At 60.1% G+C, this 27402-nt stretch overlaps 2 protein-coding genes across 8 annotated transcripts in view; both read right to left on the reverse strand.

Annotated features, from left to right (window-relative positions):
* KIF21B (kinesin family member 21B) overlaps positions 1-22075 on the reverse strand; it is a 43941-nt gene extending 21866 nt beyond the window's left edge. For both annotated transcript variants that reach the window (XR_012654076.1, XM_075054872.1), the window contains exons 1-9: positions 21927-22075; positions 6736-6958; positions 6197-6379; positions 3048-3197; positions 2676-2810; positions 2125-2292; positions 1490-1605; positions 686-881; positions 88-277 (exon numbers count right to left, since the gene is read on the reverse strand). Coding sequence is in view for 1 of the 2 variants with exons in the window: in XM_075054872.1 (XP_074910973.1) it covers positions 88-277; positions 686-881; positions 1490-1605; positions 2125-2292; positions 2676-2810; positions 3048-3197; positions 6197-6379; positions 6736-6958; positions 21927-21964 (1399 nt within the window). In the remaining variant the exon portion in view is untranslated. The remainder of the gene's footprint in view (positions 1-87; positions 278-685; positions 882-1489; positions 1606-2124; positions 2293-2675; positions 2811-3047; positions 3198-6196; positions 6380-6735; positions 6959-21926) is intronic.
* A 4742-nt stretch (positions 22076-26817) lies between these two features.
* CACNA1S (calcium voltage-gated channel subunit alpha1 S) overlaps positions 26818-27402 on the reverse strand; it is a 52853-nt gene continuing 52268 nt past the window's right edge. For all 6 annotated transcript variants that reach the window (XM_075055562.1, XM_075055565.1, XM_075055566.1 and 3 more), the window contains one exon: positions 26818-27309. In XM_075055562.1, coding sequence (XP_074911663.1) covers positions 27049-27309 — 261 coding nt within the window. In that variant the 3' untranslated portion in view covers positions 26818-27048. The remainder of the gene's footprint in view (positions 27310-27402) is intronic.

A 27402-nucleotide genomic window follows, 5' to 3' on the forward strand; every position in this document is an offset into this window, starting at 1 on the left:
AAGGCAAGACATGTGCTGTGCCACAGCACCCATCCCAGCTATGCTCATTGGGCTGACCCACCATGTCACGCTCTAGCCTGGCCTCACCTGCCTTGGCCAGCATCAGATTGGCCTCCTGGCTCATGAGGTGGGTGACCCTGCTGTTGATAGCATCGATGGCCTCCTGCATGGCCTTCACCCGCATGCGCAGGGTGCTGTTCTCCTTCTGCAGCATGGCGTTCTCGTGGAAAAGGTCACTGTAGCCCTCCGAGCCATCCTCCCCAATGACCCGCTTGCCCTGTGAGAACAGGAGGGGAGTCCCTGAGTGCAGGGCAAGCTGGGACATGGGGACCCACTGCTGCATCCCTGGGGGCAGCCTCAGCCACCAAAGCAGGGGCAGGGACAAATCTAAGGACCAGGAAGGCCTGATCTAAACAGGCGGAGGGTGAGAGATGCTTCAAGGCTTCTCCCTGCCTTAGCATCCCCAAGAGACTTGCCCAAGGTCCTGCCTGTGGCAGGACAGGAAGGAGCTAAGCCCCCATCTCTTAAGACTCCTGATCTCACCTAGCAATTACCCCCATCAACAGGGGCAGAGCATGGTAGGCAGGAGGGTCTTTCTTGCTAAAACCAGCCTAATTCAAACAGGAGGAAGAGGCTTTCTGCTCCTGCCTCCATCCCACCTCTGCAGGCTCACTCGGCCACTCACCGCCTTGTACTCCATCAGCTCCATCTGCAGGCGGGCGATCTCGGCCCGCAGGGCACTGATCTGTTGACTTGTTTTGTCCTGGTTCACCACCACCTTGTTCTTGATGTTGCGAGCCCGGTTAGCATACTTGAGCGTGTTCAGGGTCTCCATGAAGTCCCGGTCAGATGGGCTCACGCAGGCAATCATGATGGTTTGGCTTGGGGAGGTGAAGGTCAGGGTGAAAGGACAGTTTCCCCCACCCTGCACCAACTTAGCACCTGGAAACCTGCACAGGCCACATGCCTCCAGACACCCATACTAGGCCCTTCTGTGTTTTATAACCAAGGTATAAACTGGGTTCAGTCCCTCTAGACCCAGAGCACTGGCAACACCCCACAAGCAACACATCACACAGCACTGAGCAAATCCAACTCCTCCTGCCAGCCCACACATGCCAGGACTGCTGGGGAAGAATGGGCTCTTCAGAGAAGTACCCCCAGAGCAGGCAGGGAATTCAATCCATCCCATGCTGGGCAACACCACCTGCCAAGTCCTAGGTCTGCAAGAGCTTCAGAGTGTTTTGCACCAGCTAATTATGCCAAAGCTGGCTAATTGTGCCTGGGACTCATGAGAAGCCAAGTTCTTTACATTGGCAAAGTTATGCACTGCCTGCCAGGAGGCATCCCCTCCCTACCGGGCAATCCATGAGGCATTTGAGTCCCGAAATAGCTCCCATGTGGCTTCATAGACCCTCGGCCCTATTTGCAGGGGGACAGCCCCTGCAGTCCTCTCCCAGGGCTCAGCCCCAGCCTGGGACCCTCTTACCTGTTGCCCCCAAGGGAATCCTGCAGCAGGCGGGTGAGCTTGGAGTCGCGGTAGGGCACGTGCACAACTTTCTTGCTCTGGTCTCCGAGGGCACTAATGACATTCCCCAAGGCCAGCTACCAACACAAAGGAAAGCCCCCCCCCCCCGCCAAATTCAGCTCCTAATGAGAATACAGCTGTCATGTAGCCAGGACATCAGGCCTGGGGCATGTGCTGCAGCACAGGTTTGGGGTGCAAGAAGTGGAGGCACGGGACTTCCCTTGCCAGTCTCAGCATTCACCCCGCCTTCCCTGGGCTGTGCCTTTCTCCCACATGCACCGAGGAGCAGCATTGAGCCCTGGAGTTTTTTTTAAGCTCAAGTTAGCAGACCTTGACCTTTTGGGGACTTGCACCCTTGTGCCCAGCTGTATCCCTCCCCATAGTCCTGCCCTCAGCAGCAGAGCTGTGCCCTCACCACTGGTATTTTGGATCGTGCATATTCCTGCCTACAGGGCCAGGTAGCATAAACCCCAGCAGAGACAGCAGCAACCTCAACAGCCCAGAGCAGCTCCAAGCAGGACCCAAAGGTGTCCCAGGCTCCCCCAGGCAGGCCCTGCCTCCCCCTTGCCTTTGCACACTGGTGTCCAAGGCCATACCAGTCCACAGTTGATGGAGATGCCTTCCTTCGCTCTCTCGCCAGTAGCACCTGTTCGCTTCAGCCTCTCTGAGCCAGCCAGGTCTACAAAGTGAAACTTGGCCGTGAGGGTCTCGTACTCGGTGGTGGGCTGGGCTCCGTCCAGGAGGCTGTTCACCTCCCCATTCACCTGCGGCCAGGCACAGATGGAGAGGGTCACCACCACAGAGCCAGAGCAGGTAGCAGCCCCCTTAGGTGCACTCAGACACCAGGAAAAGCCTGAGCATTCACCCTCTGCATCCAGCCCCTCAAGGATGGGGGAGAGGATCCCAACAGCGGCTTGCTCTGGGCCATCCCTTGGGCCAGACCATCCCTGCCTTGGATGGGGCTGCTCCAGGGCAGACCTCAGCTCCCATTAAATGCTAACCCTGGCTATGACTGGAAAGAAGAAAGACAAAGCCCTGCCTCTCTTTGCAAGACTTCAAACCCTCTCCCCTCTCCAAGGGACCCACACACATTGCCTGGGTATCAGATCCAGGAACAGCCCAGCCATGAGGCAGGAGCACATCTCACCAGCTCCGGGCGGGTGCACACTCTCATCTGGCATAGATGAATGGTGAAGATGGCATGGGACCGGGAGCTCTGCACATTCATCTGGGTGCTGGCGGTGGTGCGGGAAAGAGCCCCCTGTTTTAGGCACTGGATCAGCTGTAACAACATGGGGCAGGGAAGAACAAAACCTTGAAGCGCCCTTCTAGGGAGTCAGGAGAGCACCCTGCTGCAGCCCAGCGAGCATGCTGACCTCTCCCTGCCTCACCTCAGGGCTGCTCTGTCCCATCCTGGGTGAGATACCCCCCTTGCCTGGCTGTCCCCATGTAGCACATCCCTGGCTGGTGGGCACCCAGCTGCCATCCCTCCTCCATGTCTGCCCCATCCTGCACCTACCTCATCCTGCGAGCTGATGAGGCGCGACGTGACCCCCGTGGTGTAGATGCTCCCGCTGGCATCCTCATGGATTTTGATGTTGGATTTGCGGTGGCGTGCATCAGGGTCGCGGGCACTGTCAAACAGGTCCAGGATCTCCTCATTGTAGAGCTGAGCAGAGCAGAAGCAGGTGTGGGGTGAGTAGTAGTAAGCAGGAGGCTGCTAGAGCCCAGCACAGTGGGACTGAGAGGAGCTGCCCTCTGCCATCCTGCTGCTGCAGTCCTGAGAGCCAGGAGGACAGGGCGCACAGCTGGGGGTGCGCGTGTGTTCACACATACGTGCACACATGTGTGCTTAGGCAAGGCTGACCAGGAGAGCTGGTGTGCATACAAGTGTAGGAGAGAATGCACAAACATGAGCATGCAGATAGGAGACAATGCACAGCCAAGCTCTGACCTACATGCATGGGTACCCAGCTAGGACAGGATGCCCCTAAGGAATGGTGCATGTGTGCCTACGTGTGCACAGGCATGCATACATGTACCCATCTGCCCCGCGAAGCTCTGAGCTGCAGTCTGGGTTGGTTCCAGCTGCCTGACCCTGTCCTGTCCCTGGCCCACACAAGCAGCTGTGTGGGAACCAGGACATTTTCAGAGCCCTGTCCCCAGAGCCTGAGCAGACACTCAGGAACTATGCATCCCCCCAGCCTTCCTTGCTCACACATGGGAGCCAACGGAGCCCCGCTCCCACCACAGCTCCCTGAGGTCACCTCTGCCGGATTGAAAGGGGACAAGGGGGACCAGGGAGGGCTGGACAAGCAGGGAGAACCCTGAGGACCCAGAGCTGAGGGAGGATGCTCTCATTCATATCTTGACCCTGCAGCATCCTCTCTCACCCTGGGGTGGAGTGACATCCCTGCCCGTCTGTCCCCCTGCCACCACCACTCGGTGCCACATATCACCCTCTCACACCCACGTCCCAGTGCAGTGAGCAGGGTCACCCAAGGACCGCAGGCTCCTGGCCAGCAGAGCAGATCAGGCTAATCTGTCCCTGGTCGCCCCAGGTGCAAACAGGCTCCACGAGGTTTTAAACTGTGCTCTGACAGCCTGCTCCCACGAGGAGAGTCACAGGATGGGGATCAGCAGGGCCAAATCCTGTACCAATGCTGGGACAGGAGGGTGGTAACCAGCATCTGATGTGGCCACGTGCCCACGCTGGCACAGGAGAGCCATTATTGCCACAAAACCCTCCCCGGATTGCCTGGATAAGGGTGGCTGTAGAACAGGTCTCAGTGCAAGAGCTCTGGGTTTCATGCCCATGCCTGCATGGTGGACCAGTAGGCAAAGCCCTTGACAGGCTCCAATGGCCTTTGTCACCAGGCCATCAGGCGATGGGGTTTTACTATCCCCACACTAACAAGGCCCTTGGAAAGCCTTCAAGATCCCTTAGCTGGCAGATGGCTCCCCCCACCCTGGGGCTGCCAGTGTCCCACTGGGCACAGCTGGCCTGGGGAGAGCAACCATGAGCAGCTTTGAAACACAGCAGGGGAAGCTTTGCTCCCATCCTCCACCGCAGTCACCAGACAAACATCTCTGAGGCTATTTTGAGAGCCAAAACCACCAGGGGTCAGAGGTGGTGAAGAGAGAGAAGGGCTACAGGAAATCCCAGTGGCAGCTGGTATGACCCCATGCAGGGCCACTGCTCTGTCACCCCCAGGTGCCCCTGGGGTTGTGCTGGACCTCTTGGTCTGCAGAGATGCTTCTTAGGATGGCCTGGGACATCCCCTCCCCAGTGTTCATCCTTCACATGTCCCAACCCCAGCTAACAGGTCACCCAGCTCCTTGGGGCAGTGTTGAGTCATCCCAAACTGAGTGGGAAAAACTGAGGCAAGGGAAACTAAACTGGACAGCAGAGGATCTCCTAGAGGGCAGATACAGGGGGCTGAGACAGAAAGGAAAGTGTGTCCCATAAGGTGAGGGGACACACATAGGGCTGAAGGCCAGTATCCGATCTGATAGCCTAGGGAAGGCAGGTCTATGCCCCAGCCCCAACAGGGTTAGGCAACCCTCCAGCAGGGAGAAAGCCTGACAAGATTCAGCCCCCAGACGGACTTCAGAACAGGCAGGAAATTGTCCCCATTTCCATCCCAGCCCACAGGTTCCCTAGAGCAGAGCCCCACAAGGCCGAGGATGCATGGGAAGACAGCCAAGAGTTCAGACAGGCCGAGTTGTGGGGAGGGAAGGATGTGGCCAGACACAACAGCACCACGGGAGCTAACAAGGGCTCTGCAGATGGAAAGCTGATTGGGAAGGATTTCTCTGGCAAGGAGGTCAGCTCTCCAGGCTAGGAGGTGACTTTGGGCACTGCTTCACAAACAGTGGAGGAACCCAGATGTGATGACCATCAAAGCCACATGGAGGCAAGATCACAGCACAGGGCCTCTCTCTCTGCCTGCCTGTCTCTGGGCTGTACCCCAGATCGGGACACCAACCAGATGAAGTTTGTTCAGGAGCTCAGCTTTGCTCAACACCACCCTATGTTTTCTCACCAGGGCCTTAAACCAGTTCCCATCTTGAACTTCTTTGCACTTTCACCCCAGGACCAGCTCCAGGGAAACCACTGCAGACACACAAGGTCCACAGGCTTTCTGGGACAAACTTCTCCAGGGAAAGAAGCAGTTAATAGAAGAGACTTTTGAAATGGAGAGACCAAAGCAGATGCGGGAGAGGATGCAGTGAAGCATTCTCAAGGTCAAAGATGCAGCAAAGGACATGGGAAAAAACACAGCTCTTCCTCAAATCCCCATAAGAATGGCACTTTTTCCTCTCCTTGTTTCACTGGGAATGCTGGTCCAGACCCAGGGGAGCAGGTATGCCACTATCCTCAGCTTCAGACAGGAGTAAGCAAGCTCAGAGTCCCCTGAATCTCCAGGGACCACAGCATAAGTCTCTTCCCCATGGGACGGTGTCCCTGCAGGCAAGAAGGTGCCACCCCAGTTTGTGGCCATCGTGAGGTCAACAACATTCAGGTGCTTTGAGTCTCCTCTGCCCTGGCACACATCCCTGCTGCGGGGTCCAGCTCAGCCAGGGAGCAGCCAGGACATGGAGGACTCAAGAAGCCCAGGACACAGAGCTGAGCAAAGGACAGAGCAGGGCCACAGTGTCACCCACCTCCAGGAACTGGGCGCTGACTTTGAACTCGGGTGCCGCCACACCCTGACTCTGTGCCACCCGCTTGCGCTCCTCGATACCGCTGAAGAGGTGGCCGATGGCCCGCGGGATGATGCCCTGCTCTTCCTCAGAGATGTTCATGTCGAAGCCAGTGCCCATGGTGTACGTCTTCCCTGCACCAGTCTGTGAAGAGGCAGCAAGGGGGGAGCTGGCTGGGCCTTCCCAGGCTCAGCTCTGCCTACTGCACCCCACACATCCCCCTGCGACCCCAGGCTCCCCAAATGCCTCTGCTGAGCCCCTCTGATCCCTACCACCACACCAGCTCCCACGCTCCCAGCCCTGCCTCCCTCTCCTCCCACCCAAGGCCACCCCCTGCCCCAGCTCTCACCCAGGCCAGGGACAACTCTCTGTCCCTTCAACATCCAGGACCTCATATACCTCCACCTTCCCTAACCTCTGCAGGTGCCATCTCAGCATCTCCAGCACTGCAGGAGAGCCCAACACCCATGGCAGAGCCCAAGAAGACGCAGAGCATGTACCTGGCCGTATGCCAGCACGGTGGCATTGTAGCCCTCGAAGCAGCCTTCAATGAGCTTGCCCACGCACGTTGTGTAGATCTGATCCTGCCATGTGTCCAGGTCAAAGACAAAGTCATAGGTGAAGGCCTTGTCCTTCCCCAGCAGGACTTGGGGCTCGCCAGGCGTCACCGAGGTGCAGATGTGACATCCCTCTATTTTCTCTTTGGACAATTGGGGACGGATCCTGCAGGAAGAGAAGCGGGCTGAGGGCAGCTTCGGGGCTCACCACTGTCCCGAGGCACACGAGCCTGGTCCTGAGGATGTGAGCATGGTCCATGCTGGAGCCATGCCTGCTGGGGGCAGGGGTCCAGCAGCACCTCTCCCTGCAGTGTGGAGCAAACAGTGCAGGGGATGCTTCAACTCCTGCACCCAGCAACAACCTTGATTCATTTGTGGCTGAGAAAAAAGGTTGGCGCATCCCAGAGATACCACCAGCCACCTCCACAGCCGAGGTGACAGGCAGGGCTGGGTACCATGGCACAGGCAGACGCAGTAATGACGTGCAGCCTGCACTTAAAACTGCCCTTGCACCAAGAGCTGAATACGGCCCATACAGGGCCAGCCAGCCTCCCCACGCCTGCGCTGGCTCATTTGCCACGCTGCCCCCGGCCAGGCAGCGAGCTCTGGGCTGCACGTAGACACCAATCAATACATCAAAGCAGCCTTGACGGGGACTGCCAGGGTACGGGCGGGCAGCCGGGATGTGCTGCAGCCAGCTGCACTCGCTTGCGAGGCAGCAAGAAAGATCAAAGCGCAGTTACAAAGGCTTAAAATTCAAAATGCAAAAACACGACGAGACAGTCCCAGCACCAAAACAACCATCCAAACCAAACCACCACCCAGCCCAATGGCTGTCCCCAGCCATGGACTCAGCAGATGGGAAGAGGACAGGCGAGGCTGTGCTGGGCTCCTGGCTCTGGCAGCATGCACGACCAACCCACCACATCCCCACCCACCACACTCAACCCCTCCCCAAGAAATTTGGGTACAGAACGGCCAGACCCACAGCACAGCTCTGCATCAGTGCAGGCACTGGTGTGTGTAGGGCTGCAGCAGCTCTAGTTTTGGTGGATGTGCTGGCTGTGGGAAGCTGGCTGGTCCCAGGGGACTCATGGAGAAAGAGGGAGTGCAGAGCCAAGTGCCATGGCAAACAGCTCTCATTAGAGCTAATGACTGCACATCTCCCCTCCCTGGGTGCCTCATAAACACAGCTATTAATTCCTCTGAAGCCACGTCGCTGGCAAGCCGGCGCAGCGACGGCAGCAGACACTTTGCAGGCTGGAGCTCCTCATGAGCCACCGTTCCTCACCAGCCTGGCCGGCGGCAAGCAAAGCCTGGGAGGGCCAAAACCCACTGTGTTTGGGGGAACAGGGTGTCCCTGGTGGGGTGGGAGGCAGCACGAGCACCCCACTCACCCCGCCGGGAGCCTGTGCAGCAGACATGTGGGAACAGCTATGTACGTCCGTGGGTATATTTAGCTCAGCAGCCACAATAGAAAGCAGCTTCTGATGTGCACAGCCCTAGACTCGCTCCCTTTTGCCTTCCCAGGGTCCCACCCCCCTCCAGGAAAATTAACCCCAGCTTTAATTACTTTTTGACCAACATGAGGCACTACCCCCTCCCCTCCCCACCCCAGACATGCACAGCGACAGTGTCCCCGGGGAACAGGCAGAGGAACAAAGTGGAATCATGGTATTTTTGGAAAATTCTTTCCCTCTCAAGAAAAATGAGAACAGGGTTTTCAGCAAAACATTTCTTTCTGGGCTCCAGAAATCACCCCCCCAGGTGATTAAATATGTGCATGTGGATTTGGAAGAGAAGATAAGCAGCAGCGTTGGAGGGGTGTGCACACATGAATTTTCCATAGGGCATTTGGGGACCCACCTTGAGTCTAGCCATGCTGGGCTGTTCCAGCTCTCCACATGCCAACACCGATGTCTCCCCCACTCCCGCTCCCCAAACCTCACTGCCCAGCCAGCTCCAAGCACCCGAGGGACCCCATCACTTGCCCTGGCTCTCACAGCCAGGGGACTTGCAGGGGCTGGAGAGGACCCAGGTGCCAGTCCTCAGTGTGCTCCCCCATCCTGTTCTGTCTCCCCAGGAGACTGGAGATGCGAGAACCCCCCAGGAAGGCCCTGCTCTCCAGGCAATTGGCCAAGCATCACCTGGGGATGTCCTTGGGAGCTGCTGCCAGCTGGTGTGCGAATATGACAGACCCACTACAAGAGGACAAGCGGAGCAGGAGAGCAGCGACAAGCAGCAGCAGCCACAGCTCCGCATGGGATGGCGCAGAGATGCCACCCAGCATCACAGGAGATTTATGTGGCCACCAAGAGACATTACAGAGGGTTTCTCTAGGCCAGTGCAGCTGCTCCTCCTGCTCCCCAGAGTCCGACTGTCCCAGCTCTCCCACATCAGGGGGTCCCATCCCTGCCCTCCCAGCAGGAACATCACCATGCCAGGCACTGGGCAACGTGAGACACTGATCGGGACAGGCAGGTGTTCACGTGTAGCTCAAGTCATGCCTGGGCACCACGATACCTCCTCCAAACATGACATAAGCATCTGCAGAGCCAACATGGGCTCTCTCCTTGGACCTGTCCTCAACACCGCCAGGTGACACTGGGGGAGCTGGCAGTGCTTGCCATGCTCTGCCTCAGTTTCCTTGCTCTGCAACAGAGATCAGCAACATTGGTGGTCATAAAGTCACCATTTGAGTGCGTTCTGGCACTCCTTGTCCCTACCTCTACCAAAAAAGATGCTGGCCACGTCCTCTCTATCCATGGGCCCACAAGAACTGGGTGTGATGCTGTCAGGGCCCAACCTGCAGGCCAATGGAGCTGCTCCCTTACCTGCATCTGGACATAGTCAGCCAACCTGCTCTGCACCTGGTCATGGGCCACCAGCCAGAAGGACAGCTTGGTGCCCAGCACCAGGACCCATTGAAGAGCCAAACACACCGGAGTGCCCTGTCATAAAGGGCTGGGACACCCACAGAGAGTCCAGCTGATCCCCTGAGAGCCCATGGCACAGGCTCCTATGGTTATGTGGCAATTAGGAACGTATCTGCTAAGCAGCAACCAAAATAAACCAGGACTTAACCAGTGGGGTGCTGCCTCGCCACCCCCCCAGCTCAGGGAGGAGCAGACCAGAGCCCCAGCTCCACCAGGCAGCCTGTGTGCAGCCATCCCCACACTGGCACAGGGGACTGCTTCTCCTGCTTGAAGCCAGCATGGGGAGGAGAACACAGGCTGTCCTGGGGCCTGCAAGATGATCAGCACTAGCACCAGCCCCATCTCCCTCCCGCCCATGCTGATAAACCAGCCTCAGCACAGGCAACACATCCAGGGTGGAGAGGGCCAAGAGGACCACAGTGGCACCACGAGCCCAGCCGCCACCTCCAGCCCTCCCGCACTCAGCTCACTGCGAAGGGGTGGTGACAGGGGACCAAGCACCAGGACAGAGCTGCATGGTCCCAGCCGAGTGCTCCTGCCAAGCAAACCTGGCCACTTCCCAGCCCTGGGCACCCGACACACGGGGTTGGGAGGCAGATGGACGCACAGACAGAGACAGAGGCACAGGCAGAGGTGGAGACCGCTCCTTCCCGAACCGGCAGCTCTCACTGGGGCGATGACGGATATCGCAGCAGGAGCCTGCCTGCTCCAGCTTCAGCATCCAAACCCAGCAGCACAAGGAGCATGTGTGCCAGGGAGAGCCTGCAGCCACACAGACTCACAAAGAGGACCTCGGCTGGGAGCCTCTCCATTGCTCTCCTTCCCTTCCATGCCAGGCTGGCAGGCTGTGAAAGCACGGTCTCCACGGCTGGGCTGTCAGGGTGACTGAGCATCTGGGAGAAAGGGGGGAGCGGGTCCCACACCCGGAGGGGCAGGGAGCTTCGGCGCATACACGGGTGTGCTCAGCGGCAAGCACAAAGACCAAGTTGTTGAGCGCCGCTGCCCTATGCCAGCGTTTGGCTGGAGCAGGGGGAGCCAAGTGAGGCTGGGAGCCAAGCACTGGGTGGGCACTGCGGGGCAGCCAGCTCTCACAGGCAGTCCTCATAGGGTTGGCTCAGAGGTCCCTCCACCGTGGCAGGAGCAGCCCCTCTGGGAAGAGACCTGCCTGTCCCAGCATCTCAAGCCCTGCAACAAGTGGAGGGGATGGGGTTCACCACACTGGGCACAGCCAGTATCCCCATGTCAGGGCTGCATCCACCAGCAGACACCACCCAGCTCCCACTGTGCACCAAAGGGAGGCTGTTTCCTTGCACAGGAAGGCACAATTTGGGTCACATGAACTGCCGGTTCATGTCCTCATGTCCCCCTGCCCCCTCACCCAACTGCCTCAGTTTCCCGCCTCCCAGCCCATCACTATGGCAACCCCAAAGGGCTCCAGAGCATCCTTTGGTCCACAGCACCTTGCCAAATCTGTAGCAACACACTCCCATAGCCCTTCTGCCCACAGTGAGAGCCATGACACGCCCCCCCCCCCAAACTGCCTGCACCCACAGCCAGGCACACGCCAAGCTCCCCCCAGCCCGCACCACCCTGCTGAGTCACAGCCACCCCTGCAGCAGGGCAGCCATCCCACCTGGAACAGTCGGGCAGGAGAGGATGGACATAGGGGCAGAGGGGATTCCAGCCCCTCCTCAGGCCTGTAACCCAGCACCATCCACCTCAAATGGGGGCTGTCCCAGCTCCCCAGGGAGGTCAAGCACACACCCACTCACCAACATTTCTCAGCACTGGCAGGGTGTTGCAGGGCAGCTGCTCCAGGTTGGGGGTGCCAGCGATGCCCCAGCTGCAGCAGCCTTTTGCTGCCTTTTATAACCTTGCAACTGCAGATGGGCAGAGCCTGCCCCGACTGCAGCAGGGAGCTCCCGTCCCTCCAAGACCACTCTGGGAGGGAGGGTGGCTGCCTGCAGACCCTATGCAAGGAGCCATTCCTCTCCCCTCCCAAGGCTGGAGCTGAGGAGGCTGCCCAGCCAGGCAGGGCTGGTTTCCCAGGGAGCTGAGCCAGAGAGCCAGGGAGCAGCAGGTGGAAGAGCTCCATGGCATTTTCCCTCTCTGTGCCAGGCCCTAGAGGCTCAGAGCCACTTGCTCTTGTCCACCCTGTCCCACCTCCAGAGGGGCAAGGCTGCCCGCTGCAATGCTGGCAGCTCCGGCACCAGGTAAGGGGCTGGGGCACTGCCTCCTGCCTGCCTGCGGGCACCTCTGCCTGTGCGGGCTGTCAGAGGTTGGAGCTGGCAGACCCCGACCAGCCATGCAGCCCAGCTGCAGTGGATGTGCCTGCCAACACAAGCAGGCTGGGCAAGCCCAGGCAGCGCCTGGCTCCGCTCCCCACATTGCCTGTATTCATCCTTCTCCCATCCCCACTCCCTGCATCACCTCTGTTCACTCTGCTCCCATTCCTGCATCACCCCGCTCCTCACATTGCCCACATTTGTCCCATTTCCCCTCCCTACGTGACCTTGCATTCACCCCACTCCCATGCCCACATTGCCTGTGTTTGCCCCCCTCCCGTCCCCACATCACCTGCGTTTGCACGGCTCCCATCCGCACTCCCCCCATTACCCCCGCCCTGCTCCCTGCATCACCTGCGTTTGCCCTGCTCACGCTCCCTCCAGCCTCCCCAGCATCAGAGCTGCAGGAGCATCTGCCAGATGGCCCAGACTCGCACATAGCCCATCTGCCAGCCTCGCTACACCCTCTGCTCCCCCCATGCTTTGCTCCTGCCCTGCAATCCCACCCAGCAGCACAGGGCAGCCAGCAGGAGAGCAGCTCTAACATCGTCCTGTCCTCCCCTAGGACACCCTATGGGTCTAGGAGACCCCGGGCATTGCAAACCCAACAGGCAAGATGGCACATGAGTTTCAGTGTGGCAGTGTATGGGGCACTCAACCAGGCCAAGCAGCTTCCCAGGCAGGCGGGTGCTGCCAGCATTACCAGCGTAAGATCGGAGCAAAGTACTCCAGGTTTTCCCATACCTCCAGGCTAGCACAGCAAGCGTGGGGCTGCCTGCCCTCACCACCGAACAGCGGCTCCCCAGGCCTCGGCTCAGTGTGGCTTGATCCCGGGGGGGCGGTCTGCCCCCTTGCTCAGGAAGGGATACCCCTGGCCCCATTCCCCCCTTGAGCACAGGGTCCCAGGAGAGGGCTGGCTGTTTGCACACAGGTTGCTTTGGACCCAAATCAAGACAAACTTAAGCATTTAATTACCACAGCAGGGAAGCAGCTCAGCAATCAGAGAAAATTGAATGAGGCTCCCTGGGGACTGCCAGGTCTGGTCAGCAAATGCTGCAATTAAGAGATATAGCAAGCCAACTCCTAGCAGGGGCAAGGACAACACAGGAAAGCACCAGGCTCAGCCTGCCTGTGGAGCCACCCACGCCACACGATCACTGCCCGTGCTCCAGCCAAACGCTACCAAAGCAGAGGGTGCCATGGCCAGCACGGCTGGACCAGCACCAGGGGCCAGATGGAGCTCCCTGGCTGCTGGGTCCCCACTGCCACACAGCGCTGGGCAGCCTGGGGACAGGCAGGTCCCCACAGAGCTGGGGTGTGCATGGAGGTGTGCTGGACATAGCTCAGTGGAGGGACACACCTCCACCCCACATCCATCACCCCGAGGAAGGGACTCCAACACAGATCCTCTGCATGGATGTGCTGGCTGTGCCCAGCTCCCGGCTGCCCAGCCTGCTCCCCTGCGGGGCAAACCCAGCTGTCTTGGACTCCAGACCCCACCGGCCCTGCCCAATCCTCCTGCTCCAGGCTTTCCCTGGCTTAGCAAAACCTTTAAATCAGGCCTTGGCAGCGACCATGTGCTGCTTATTAGCTCTGGCAGGAGCACACAGCGCTGAGTCGTGCCATCTGCTCTGCACTGAGACCCACTGCGGGTCAGGGACAAGGGATGTGCTGCCTACACGGGGACCCAGCACTCACGGACACCCAGCCCAAGGCAGCGGGCAGAGACCAGCAGGGCCCAGGGGAAGCATGGGATCATGCTTTACCCAGCCTAGAGGGGAGCAGGAGCAGACCGAGTTTGGGATCTCCCTGGACTTCCCCACCCCCATAAGTGACTGGCAATGCCATCAGCTCTGTGCTGGACCTGCCTAAAAGAAACGGCTAGGAAACACCAGGAGGATGTTTGCAGATGACAGACCCAGGACAGTCATCCACAAAGGGGTGCAGGGCTCCAAAATCCCAGGCGGGGTAGGCAGCGCAAGAAAACACACATGTGGCAGCACACGCGACTCGACGCACACCCCGGCAGGGCCCCTGGTCCCCTCCGACCATGAGGGAATGGCCACGAAACCACTGGCTCAGCAGCGGTGTCAGCAATTACTGGAGAGCAATAGGAAACCATAGTTTGCCAGGAGATTCTGGGCCTAATGGGCCATCAGCCTGACCCTGTGGGGGCACAGAAATGCCATGGGTCCAACGGAGACAGATGGACACACTCCCCCTCCCAATTCTGCACCCCAGTACTGAGGCTCCCATTTCCTCCCACACCAGTGAATCACACCCACAGGGTCTCTCCCTTTCTCAGGTGCCCCTGTGAGGTCTCCATGTCCCAGTCTCACCGCAGTACTGGTGCATCCATACTGGAGATAAGGCTTTCCCTGCCCCCAGAAAGCAGGCATGCCTGCAGCCCCCCAGCACGCTCTGATTGCCACTGGGAAAACAACCTGATCTTGGCAGAAGATGCTGCAACCCCAGAGCCCACAGGGACATCTGGAACAACTTGCCTGCAAGACAGGAGAGCAAGTAGCACGAAAGAGGTGCCTTTCCATGCCCCCCCCCCTCCCCCCCAAAAAATCCCAAGCCCTTGGCCAGCAGGATGGGGGATGCTACAAAGCACCCACAAGTAAACCTGGTCCCACAGCTGGGAAGGGAACAGGCACCTTTTGCCCTCACATCCTTCTTGGGCAGGTGCAGCATGAAATAATAGATGAGCAGAGACCACAGCGGCGTGGCCCAAGAGACCCCCTCCTCCTACTGCAGGCAGGGGCCAGGTTGTGCCTCCCAGCCCTGCAACACTGGGCCAAGGAAGTGCCCTTGCTCAGTGCTTGGAGGGCAGAGAGGTAGGCAAGGACCAGGAGCCCAGCTCCAGCCTTTCTCCCTCAACACAATGCCTTTCCTCCTTTGCCAGCATTGCTCATCTCCTCCCAGACCAGTGCAGGGATGGAAACATTCCACTCCTGCCACCCAAGCAGCATGCCCCCAGCACACCCACAGGGCTCTTCCAATGGGATATTTGGGTGGTTACACCCAGCAGTGCAGAAGCTCCCATGAAGCTCACGGGATCCTTGCGACTTCTGTGGAAGAGTGTGCAGAAAAGACGTGGCACATCCTACCCTGCCCCACTGCCTTTCTGCCCCTGGCACCTCCATCCCTCTCCCCTGAGCACCCATACCTGGGTCCTTGGGCTCCAGCACTCAGATGTGCCCCAGGCTGTGGCGCAGGAGGAATAGCCCGGGAAAGAAGTTGGAGGCAGTTTTGTGCCTGGTGCTAAAGGTCAGGCTGCACCGCTCTCCGGGGAGGGGACTGAGAGCCTGTGGGGCCCTAACTGCAGCAAAGCCCAGGGGCAGGGGGGCAGAAGGACCTTTGTTAAATCTTTCGGCCCTGGGGAGGGCCAGACTGGTGCAGAAATGGTCCTTGGGCCACTCCTGTGCCAGTCTCCAGAGCTTTGTCCTTGGTGCTGGCCCAGACGTTGGACTGGTGACACTGGGAGAACAGACCCAGAGCTTGGAGGGGGGCTGCTGAGCCACCCCCCCGGACACTACAGGGGCACCAGCCGGTGCATGGGCAGGTGGGCAGGGAGGTGTTCACAGCCCTGTGGGGTTACGTGGGGTGGGGAGACCATGGGACAGGGGACCTTTGGGCCAGGCTCAGCTACAGCAAGCTGTGACAACCCCCCCCCCCCCAATGTCCTGGCCCCAGGGAGCTGCAGAGGAGGGGAACGGATTTCACTGGGATCCCTGGGACCTCGGGTTCAGCCCCAAACCCTCTGTTGGAAATGGAGACAACAACTGTGTTGTGTCCACGTGAAGCAGGGCAGAGGGGCAGATGCCAAGTGGGATGAGGCTGCCAGCCACCCCAGCCTCACAGCAGTGCAGAGCCAGTGCAGGGGGACACGGGCACATGCCAGGGCAGCACTGGACCAGCTCCCGGTCTGCCCGGAGGGGAAGGGGTGGCAGGAGGCCGGTCAACTTCCTTCCCACCAAGCTAAAGCAGAAACCCATCAGCATCTGACCAGAGTCACCCTGCGGCATGCTGATCTGCAGCAGAGCCTGGCAGCAGCTGCCCTCACAATCCACCACATCCCAAACCTGCCAGCTGTTTAACCAACGACAGGGACTGTTTTGACAGCCGCCAGCAGGAAACAGCCCCGTGGGACCACCGGGGCTAGCCCCTCCTCCCAGCAGGAGCAGCATGACAGCCACTAGGCCAGGGCTGGCTCCTCAGCACCAGGCTCAGCAGGGATATCGCCTTCCCTCTCTGGGGGCCAGGAGCCATGTTCCCGACAGCTTTGTTTAGGGCTTCATCTCCTGCAGTTTTCTCCTGCCCCCAATTTCACTGCTGGTGCAGGAAAGCTGCAGCTGTCTCTGTTCTCTGGCTTAGAGACAGCCCCAGCCTCCAAGTTCCTGAGACTTCATAGCATTACATATTTAAATCCCTTGCTGATGGGTGATGGGTGCAGGCACCAAAAGCCTCTTAAAGCTGTTTTGCTCCGAGCAATGCCGCAGGAGATGGCGTGCCTGCATGGGACCGCAGGGTGCAGCCCTGCTCCCCCCTCGCACCGGCACCCGTTTCCATCCCCTTTCTAACATTTCCGCTGTAAAAACCAGCGAGTGCACACCTGATTGAAGCCAGACACAGAAAAACCCCTCGCGCCCACACACTTGGGCTCAGCACTTCCCTCTGAGACCCCGTGGGGCCCCCCATCTACCATGGCCCCCAACATCTCTCTCCAGACCAAGGAGGCCAATTTAATGCTGCTCTCTGGGCACCAAGAACACACACACCCCTGCTTCACACCGGGGCTGGGGAGCGCCAAAGCGAAACCAAAGAGCAGCAGCTTGCCTGGATGCGTTCAGCACAGCAGCAAAACAGCCATGGGACATGGGGCGTCACCACTGCTAGGGCTGAGCTGCCCTTGGTGCAGGCAAAGGATGGGGAAAGTGGCTGGGGTGCCCACACCGGTGCTCTGCCTGCCCAGCACCCCCAGGCTATAGCAGCCTCCTGAGATATTTCCTTCCTGGGATCAGGGCTGCTTGCCAGGGAGCCTCCCAGCCCCTGCAGATGGGAGATGGGGCACCCCAGGGCTGGGCTGCCCCCCTGACCAGGACAGGCTGTCCCCCACATCACAACAGGAGCCGGGCACATCCCATGCAGTGGCGTGGGTTTGCCTCATCTCTCCCCTCAATGGCCCTGTGACACCTGAGTAAAACCGGCACAGCCCCAACCAGACCTGGCAGGAGACAGTGTCCCATTAGCCACTCCTCAGTGTCCCCCCTGGGCCACACCAAAGGGGCTCAGAGCTGCAGCAGCACTGTGGTGATGGTGGGCAGTGGGTACCAGGCCGTACCACCCTGCTCCATGCTGGAGCCCTTGGGCAGCACGCATGCCGGCATGGCATGAGCTGGGCTCACACCACCACTCCATCCGGACCCAAAACTGCCCTGGGAGGAGCTGGTTTGGGTGGGCTACAATAACTCTGCCTCCTCAGGGACTGACCCCAGCTGGTCCTGGAGGCTTCGGGTCCACAGAAACCATCCCAGCAGGCAGAGGAGCCCCAGCCACATGGCACCAAAGATGCCAGGACCCTGGCGAGGCTGAGAGCCCAGCTGATCCTGGCACCTGGCCTTTGCCAGCATGCTCCCCCTGAGCCGAGGCCCTCCAGGGCACATGGCAATGGGCACGTGAGTCTGTCCAACCCCGAGCGGCACATCCTGTCCTCCTTCCCAAGGAGGAGGTGGGAGCAGCTCCCCAGGGCAGGAGACAGCCAGCACCGGGCTGCCCACGTGGAGCGCAGAGCATCGCGGCAGGAGGGTTTATGAGAGCAGCAGAGCACTGGAGGTTGCAGGGTTTAAATAAACTTGAAATCTGACACAACTTCCTTCCCCAATTTCACAAGTGCCGTTTCCTGAGTCTCCGCAGCTGGCCAGACGCACTTGGGTGCCGCTGGCAGCTCTGGCACAGGGGGTGCCACTTTCTCTCTGATGAGCTGGGCAGTTTGAAAGCGCCCTCAGGGAGGATTTCTACAGCGAGCCCGGCCTCTCAGCCCTCCCCCTGCCCCGGCCAAGGAGTTTAATGACCTCTGGGTCAATACGCACCGTCAGTCCTTCCTGACACAGCAAACCACCCCTGCGCAATGGGGCCAGGCTCCACCTCCTGCAGCCAGCATGGCAAGTCCTGCTTCCCCTGCTGCACCCCTGGCTCACTGAGGCTGTAAGAGCCGATAGCACCTGACTGAGAACTTGGGTCCTGCAGGGAGGGATGCTGCTGAGGCTCAAGGGGAGGCACGAGCCTCAAATCAACGGCTGCGCTCCCAGATGGAGGGCACAAGCAGGGAGCTGCCGAGCTGGCTGCGTTGCAGCCATCCATTTGAAGGTCACCTACAGAAGGAAATGGCAGTTGTTGCCTTCCCCAGCCTCTGAGGAAACCCCCCCCCACCCCGAGCAGCAAGAAGCAAGGGCTCCCCAGGCCACCCCACTCAGCACCATCGTGGCAGGCAGCAGCTCCCAGGCCGAGACCGTTACACTGGCGATAGGGTGCACAACCCGACCGCTGCCGGCGGCTCAGCCCCATCGCTTCCTCCCCAGCAGCATCCGCCGGAGCCGGCAAGCTCAGACGCACCCAGGAAGCGACATGCCAGGCTTAACACTAATGGGCAAGTAAAGGCAGACCCTGCCTGCAAGGAACGCGGGAGTTGGGGCAGAATCCAGCCCTGCCCTTGCAGACAGTGCAGGTCTGAGTTGCAGGTACAAGGCGCAGGTACAAATCAGCCCCTGGGCCAGGAGCAGCTGCTGGGCCTGCATTTCCCTCTGCTGACAGCAGTGCTACAGCAGGTACAGGCCATTTCACTCCTGGCATGCAGGAAGCCTAAATAATGCCTCTGTGCCCCAATCAGTGTCTCAGCACCCAGGTCTGTTGGACCCCAAGTGCCAACAGGGCAGCTGGGGGTCTCCCGAGGGGAAGATGGGAACCTGTGAAGTTGACAGTGAAACACCACAGCATCCCTCCTGCCTCCTCTCACCAGGCCAGAAGAACCAGCAAGAACCAGGAGTCCCCCCAAGGACAGCACAGCCCCACCACCCCTGCTCCTCTGTCCCCACCCCAAGGGCTCTGTGAGGCCCCAGAGATGGGTCCCAGTGGCTGCAGCACCTCTTGACAACAGCTGGACCATCCCCATCACCCCACCGTTCAACCCCAACAGCACATGGCACCTTCCTCCAAAGCCCCCATCACTTCCCAGTGTCCCCAGCCCTTCCCCAGGTCCCACCTTGCTCCCACCCACAGCACAGACACAGAGACCGGGAAGAAATGACACAGCTGGCACATTCATGTTATTATAAAGGGACAAAAGGGGAGCTTTGACCCATGTCCTGCTGTACCCTAGAGGCATTCAACCTCCTCCATGCTCTGATGGCCAAGGGAGGTGGGATTTTGGGGCAGGTTTGCTTGGAGGGTGGGGGGTCTTGGAGACTCCCCCAGCCTGGCTGCTCCACCGGCAGGGTGTCACGAGCACTCACAAAGGAAAACCTCACTCTGCTCCCAGCCCAGGGCAGGAGGGGTCCCATCACCAGTCCCCCGGGGCTGCTTTGGCAGAAAAGCCAGGTGGTCCGCAGGGGGAGCAGCTCGGCCCTTGCGCACTCAGCCCAGGCTCAGGAGCCACCTTCCCACAAGGCGCCGTGACCTGCCTGCTTTGTCTCGCAGCCTCCTTGCTCCCAGCCCTCTTCCTTTGTCCTGCCGGCTCACCTTTGCCACTGCATCGCCCCAGCTGCCCAGCTCCCACTGGCTGCACCAAGTGAGATGCTGGCTCGCTCCCTCAATGAGGGGGTGGGAGAGAGTTGGACCTCGCCCCCCTCCCCGGATCCTTGCCATAGACATCCCAGCCCCACTGCAATGCTGCATATTCAAGTCACCTCCCGGTTGTGATCCCCTCCCTGTGCACCGGACAGTCCTCAACCCCATCGCTGGCAGGGGCCAAAGGGATTAGGTAGGAAGAGCCCCACAGAAACGACTCCACGGCTGCCAGCCCCAGCAGCACCCACTCCATCTCCTGGGTAAAAGGGACCCCAGCCTTGAGCTGGGCCTTCGTTAAAAGGGTTCATCTCGAGAGAAATGCAGGATGGAGGACGGGAAGAGTCCGGCCAGCAGGAAATCTCCACCCACAGCCACCGGCATCACTCGGTTCCCAGGTCAGTGTCCTGGCACAGCCACCGCTGCTTTGGCACAGCCCAGCCCTGCCCCTGCGCAGGCACCCCAGCAGCACCCACACGAGGGGAATGCCGGCACCTCCCCTGCAGCTCCCCCATCCTTTAAAACCACAGCCTGGCCCCGATTCTCAGCCTCTTGAACGGAGCAAGGCAGAAAATCGCCACTGCCTGCTTCCAAGACAGGAAGACTGGACTGGCAGGCAGCACTGGGAGGTGTCCTGGTGCACACACGCACGCACACGCACACAGACGGGCACACACGCAGCAGCGCGCACAGCCCCACACCCATCGTCTCTCCCTCCATCACCGATGCTGCACCCAGCATCTTTTGTGCTCTTGCTCTGCCCAGGCAAGCAGGGACCGGCCAGGGCAGTGCCCTCCACGAATCCTCCTCCAAGGACTAACGCAGCCCCCCTCCAGACTGCCATCAGCACCCCAACCCGCCTCGTGCCCTCAGGGGTGCGGGCAGGGGAACACGGCATGCCCTGCCCTCCCCAGGGTGACCCTGCAGCCCCACGGTGGGAGACAAGGCAGGCGCAGCCGGACGGCGAGGTCGGTGGAACCGTGTGGGGCTGGGCCTGCCGAGCCGTGTCCCCACGGGGACCCGATCCTCCTCTCGCTCAGCTCCACGCCGACACCCTGCCCGGGAGCTCGGGGCGCCGAGGGCCGGGCCGGGCTCACGCCTCTCCGGCAGAGGCGGGCTGACCCGGCGCAGGCACGGGGCGAGCGGGGGGAAGCCGCACGCCCGGTCCCTTCCCCACGCCGCTGCCCCGCGGGACGGCAGCTCCGGCCGCGACAGCCGGGCAGGGTCCCGCCCTGCCTCTCCCGCCGGCTTCGGCGGGGGCCGTACCCCCCCTGCCTCTGGGGGCTCCTTCTTCCTCTCGGGGCAGAGAGAAGCGAACCGAGGCCGGTCTGCGGGACCCCAGCGGCTGTGGACAGAATACACCCGGGCTGGCACGGCGCTAACAAAGAGCCCCCCCGCTTTCGCCCACCCCTGCGGGGCTCCGTGGACGATGCCGGGTCTGCCCCGCCGGCTGCCGCCCAGCCCAGCGCCCCTCGAGCTCCCGCAGGCCCACCCCGAGCCCCCGCAGGAATTAGATGCCGCCGGCAACTCCTTTATTGAGGTGCACGCTCTGGAAGGCGCATTGTTCCCAGCCCGGAGTCAGCACAAAGGACACCGAATGCCGCATACGTTCCCTACCACCTAGCGGGGGGGGGGGGCGGGGGGAAGCAGGCAGGGACCCCTCCCCACACCCCGGCATCTTGCCTGACACCACCGGGGGGTCGAACCCACCCGCGGCGTAGCCAGGAGCTGCCGAGCGGCAAAGGCTGGGCGACAGCCAGCCCTCCAGGTGAAGGGGCCGGGGGTTCCCAGTCTCGACCCCGCGACACCCCACCCCCCCGGCCGCAGGGGAGGGGAGGTGGGCATCGCGGGGCTGGGCAGCGGGGAAGCCGCTGGGGCGGGGGGGGGGCGCAGCCCCGAAACGATGCGGAGTGGGCGGGCGGGGAGGATACCAGCGGCGGCGGGGCTGGGGGCAAAACCTGATTCGGGGGGGACTCTCTGCCCCGGGGATGGGCAGCACCGAGCCGGGCACCCGCAAGCTTCCCCCCCACGCCGCCGCGCACACGCAGCTGCGGCCCCCAGCCCGCCGGTGGGCACCAGGCCCCCGGGTGCACCGAGCTCCCTGCGCCCCCCGCCCCCCAGCACTTACCTTACGGCCACCTTGACGCAGCTGTCCGGAGCCGCCATGCCCCCGCCGCCCGGGCACCGCGGCCGCCGCTGCCGAGAGCATCCGCGGGCGGCGGGAGGCGGCGGGGGGCGGGGCGGGAGGGGGCGGAGACGGGCGGCCCCAGGTGCCGGGCGGGGCGGGGCGGGGCGGCGGAGACACGCCCCCGCAGCCGCAGTGCCGGCAGGCGGCGGAACCGCGGGAAAGGGGCGGGCGCGAACCCGCAACCACCGAGACAGAGAGCGGCCGGGTGCGCGCCCCGCGCGTCCCCGACACACACACGCAGACACACAGAGACATTCTCACACACACAGACACACACATACAGAGAGACACTCACACAAACACACAAAGACATTCGCACACACAGACACACAGAGATACACATGCACTCATACGCACACCCAGACACTCACAGACACACATACAGAAACACACACACGCAGACACACAGAGACATTCTCACACACAGACACACACATACAGAGAGACACTCACACAAACACACAAAGACATTCGCACACACACTCACACAGAGATACACATGCACTCATACGCACACCCAGACACTCACACACATACAGAAACACACGCACGCAGACACACAGAGACATTCTCACACACACAGACACACACATACAGAGAGACACTCACACAAACACACAAAGACATTCGCACACACAGACACACAGAGATACACATGCACTCATACGCACACCCAGACACTCACAGACACACATACAGAAACACACACACGCAGACACACAGAGACATTCTCACACACACAGACACACACATACAGAGAGACACTCACACAAACACACAAAGACATTCGCACACACAGACACACAGAGATACACATGCACTCATACGCACACCCAGACACTCACACACATACAGAAACACACGCACGCAGACACACAGAGACATTCTCACACACACAGACACATACATACAGAGAGACACTCACACAAACACACAAAGACATTCGCACACACAGACACACAGAGATACACATGCACTCATACGCACACCCAGACACTCACAGACACACATACAGAAACACACACAGACACACACACAGACACACACATGCACACACAGACACGCGCACACACTGAGACACTGTTACACACATGCATACACACAGACACATACACAGACACACACGGAGACACTCTTACACGCACACGCACATACACAGACACACACACACAGACACGCAGACACACACAGACACACACACACACAGCGACAGACACACACAGAGCTGTTGTGTGCATGCCCTGCAGACCCTCTACATACACACACACTCACACACACAGACACACACTCTCACACAGACACGCTCTCGCTCACACATATACATACACACACAGAGACACAGGCACAGAACTGTGGTGTGCGAACCCCATACAGCCCCCTGCACACACTCCCTCACACGCTCTCTTTTACACACACACTCTCTCTCTCTCATACACTCTCTTCCCCCCCCGACCCTCTCCCGTCGGTCCCTGCTGCCCCCTGTCGGGCCAGCGGCCCCGCTCCCGCCTGCGCGCGGCTGTACCCGGGTGTACCGGGCTGTACAGCCTGCAGGAGACCACTCTGTATAGGTGAGGGTGCAGATGCTGCTGGGTGTGCACACAGGCGGAGGCACGGGTGCTGAGCACAGCAGTCACTCCAAATACCGTCCCTTGCCGCCCACCACTGAGGAGGCCATGTTATGCCTGGCACAGAGGAGGGAAACAAGTCCCTGCAAAGGTGTTAACCCCTGTGTGGTCCTCAGACCAAACCCTCCAGCCCCACAGTGCCAATAAATGATATTTCCAGCCTGCTCTGGGGTGCAGTGACTTGGTTTGGGACAGAGACTGGGACCCTGCAGGTCCCTGCCCCTGTGAGTGGCAGTGCTTGGAGGAGGATGGAGGTGAACAATCACCTCCAGGACTTTCCTTCCCACATGGTTGGCATCACCCAAACACCTCCATGGCTTCACCTGGTCCCACCCTGGAGCTCTGTAGTGTCAGGGAATGACACCATTGAGCAGCAGGAGCCAGTGCAGGGCAGTGGTGAGCTGGGTCCTCCTGCCAGAGCCACTGGGACTGGGGGGCTGGTGACCCTGTGGGTTGCCGGTGATCCTGTGGGTTGCCCAGGGCTGTGGCAAGAGCCCATCCCAAGAGGACAGGGGGTGAGGCTGATGGCATGGACATGACAGGACAGTGCCCAGGTGCCAACACAGCTCTCCAGCACTCCCAGTCCGTACTGTGTGGCTGTGGGGGCCAAGCAGCAAGCTGGGCAGCCATACAGCAGAGGACGGTGCCCACAGGGCGATTGGCTTCATCCTACCAGCTGCTGTTGGGAGGCTAACAAGGGGGACATGTCCAGGGCCCATCAGGGAGCAGGACTGGCGACAGGCAGGCACCGAGGAGCTGAAGGACTCCTCTCCTGGCTTCCCCATCAGTTGCCTTCACACTGCTGGGGCTGATGCCAGATGGACATGCTGCCCTGTGCGGGCAGAGCCTGTGCTGCCCAGGGACACAGGGAGCCTCTGGCTCAGCAGGAAAAAGCATCTCCCAGCCTGAAGCAGGTGTGGGACCTAGAGGGGAACCCCAGCTCTGCAGGTTGGTGTTGATGTCAGGGTGAACAGCAATGGATTGTGAGGGGAAACTGAGGCACACTGAGGTTTACTTCGAGGAGCCCAGGCTGTGTCCTGGGAGAGCTGCCCATCTGCTCTGGGACAGCCAAGACATGCCAGCAGTGGTGACTGACTGGTAATGAAGACAGAGCTATGCCCAGCACAGAGCACAGCATCTGCCCTCTGCTCTGGGGTCTGGATGCCTTCATCTCAACAGCACCATCCCTTCACCCCAACTGCTCATGCTCCTCCTGAGGCTCCCAAGGTACCAGGGCCACATGACATGCACATGAGGCTCTGTACCCTGGGGGAGCTGGCTTGTTATCTGCTGGGATGGGCAAGTTTCAGGTCACCTCATGCTGGTACAGCATCATGGGGATGAGCAGGATATGGCCTGTCTGTTGTCCTGCAAGGATGTGAGGAGCTGGCATTTCTCTTCCTTTGTCCCTGGGTGCCATGTTTGCAAGGACACCTGGGTCAGGGGAACTTCCCACCCTGAGCTGCCGTTTTTTTCTGTGGCTGGACCCTTGCCCACCGAAGCTCCAAGCAGAGAGGGACAGTGACCATGCTGTGGTGTTGCCGGCCCTATCTTCCTACTCCCACCCTTGTGCCAGCCATGCACAAGCCAGATCTGTCCCCCAATTCAGCTAGAAATCAACACAAGAAAGACCCCCCAGATGCTAGTTTGGGGCAAATCAGCCCCTGTGCAGCCTCAGACCTCAGGAGAGGGTGCAGAGGCACTGCCCCATCACCACAGTATGTCCCCACCATAGTGTTACCCTTCATGTTTAGAGTCCCTGGTGAGCACCTACCTGCCTTGGAAAGTGGCACATTCAGTCTGGCACCTCACTAAAGGGACCACGAAACTATCATCATTCACCTTGTAACTAATGAACCACATACTTGACACCCCCCTGGCACAGCAGATCCCAGAACCTCATTGGCAACTACCCTGTGCCCCTTCTTCAGGAGCAGGTAGATGCGTTTGTGAATACGTGCGTGTGTGTAAGGGGGTGTACGTCCTGCCCCAGGGCAGTAAAGCAAGAGAAAGGGATCCAGGAGCTGCCCCTACACCATCCCTGCTCATTGCCTGCATCCCCTTGGGGGGAAGCTGTCTACACTGCCACGTCCCCTGTACAAGACATGCTCAGGCTGCAGCTGGAGCTCAGCAACAGCCATTTCCCTTTTATTAAGTTAACAAATAAATGCCCTGCTGGAGAGCAGGCAAGCAGTATTGATTCAGCAACTCCCCTGGGACCCATCAGTTTGCTGCATTTTAATATATATTAGGCAAGGAAGAGCCCTCCGTTGCCCAGTTTGACTGGGCTGGGGGCCCTCTGGAACGAGATCCCAGCAAAGAGATGACCTGGGGACATAGGGCTGCCCCAGTGCTTGGCACCCACACCCCACCTGGGGCACAGAGGTCTGTAAAGTGAAACCCCTTGGCAGACCCATTCCCAGAGAGGAGTAACCTCAGCTGCTACTTGATACCAGGCAGCAGTGAACAGTGTGCAGACAGCACTGGGCAGCGCTGGCACAGGCATGCAGCAAGCACTGTGCTACCTGCACTCTCCTGGCTGTGCCGTCTCTGGCCTGTCCCCCTCAGAGCAGTGGAGATGTCTGTGGGCTAGATGAGACCCTCCCACAGGCTGGGCTGAGCAGTGGGTGCCCACGCCTGAGAGCAGTTGTTTGGAGATACCTGAAGTGACAGAAATCACACTGCAGTGGCCAACTCTTCTCTTGGTTAGACCCAGGGCTCCTGCACCAACCTGGACGTGCTCTCATGCCTCTGCCCCATCCCGTTTCTTACCTAGCTGGGAGAGTGAGCCAAGAAGCCCCCAGGCCTTGCTATGGCACAAAGCCTGGGCCTGCCTGCTGCCCAAGCCCAAGGTAAATCTGCCCAAGCCACTTGTCCTCTTCCCCACAGGACAGGCTTGGCTGCAAGCAGGAGGGATAGGCTCCAGCAGAGACATCAGGACGCTGGGTCCAGCTGCTGGGATACCAGGAGACTCCCAGAGCTTGGCACCTCAAAATAGCTGGTTGAGGCACGAGCACTTGGGAGCAGAGACAGACCTCCCTCAGCATGGGGACTGGAAGCTGCCACATGAATCACTGCCAGCTTTGGTTAAATGTGGTCTCGCATTTGCAGCCCCCTCCGCAGGTTGGGCTTGGCAGCAAGCAGCCACAGGCACAGGCCGTGCAGGCAGGGTAGCAGGGGAAGGAGGGGACAGGGGATCCACAGAGTCACACAGCAGGAACACTTTAATGACCGGTCCAGCTCTTGCAAAACCCTGCTGCCACAGCATTGTCCTGTCCTGCACCAGCATCCTGGAGACCTGGCCCAAAAATCCTCCTGCAGCTGGACAGAGCCCACCAGGACCCCAGGCAGAGAGTGGGAGCAGTGTGGCACTGCTCCAGTAACCCCCTGCAAGCTCCTGAAGGGACCGTGCCTGCTGGTCTGCATCGGCAGGCAGCTCACAGGTGAGTGACAGCAATGCTCTTTTGGGAGGGAGCTGCACTGAGCCCTGGGGAGCTGGCTGGTGATGTGGCCAAGGTGTCCTGGGGGGCAGAGCCAGTTTTTGAACCCTGCAGTGTTTCTCTTCCCTTTAGCAGCTCCACAGCTGCTTTCTCCACTTCATCCATCTCCAGCTGGCTGCTGGCCGCCATCTCATCCCTGGTCACTGCTACGAAGGATGGGTCATGGGCCAGAGCTGAAAGGCCCCCGGAGATCAGAGCCTGCAGCAGAGGATGGGGTCACAGCCCAATGTGTGCTCAGTCTGTAGAAGTGTCCCTTGCTGCAGGCAGCCCACCCTTGCCTCCTTTTCCCTG

The sequence above is a fragment of the Buteo buteo genome, chromosome 23, assembly GCF_964188355.1.
Source record: "Buteo buteo chromosome 23, bButBut1.hap1.1, whole genome shotgun sequence".
Classification (NCBI taxonomy): Eukaryota; Metazoa; Chordata; class Aves; order Accipitriformes; family Accipitridae; genus Buteo; species Buteo buteo.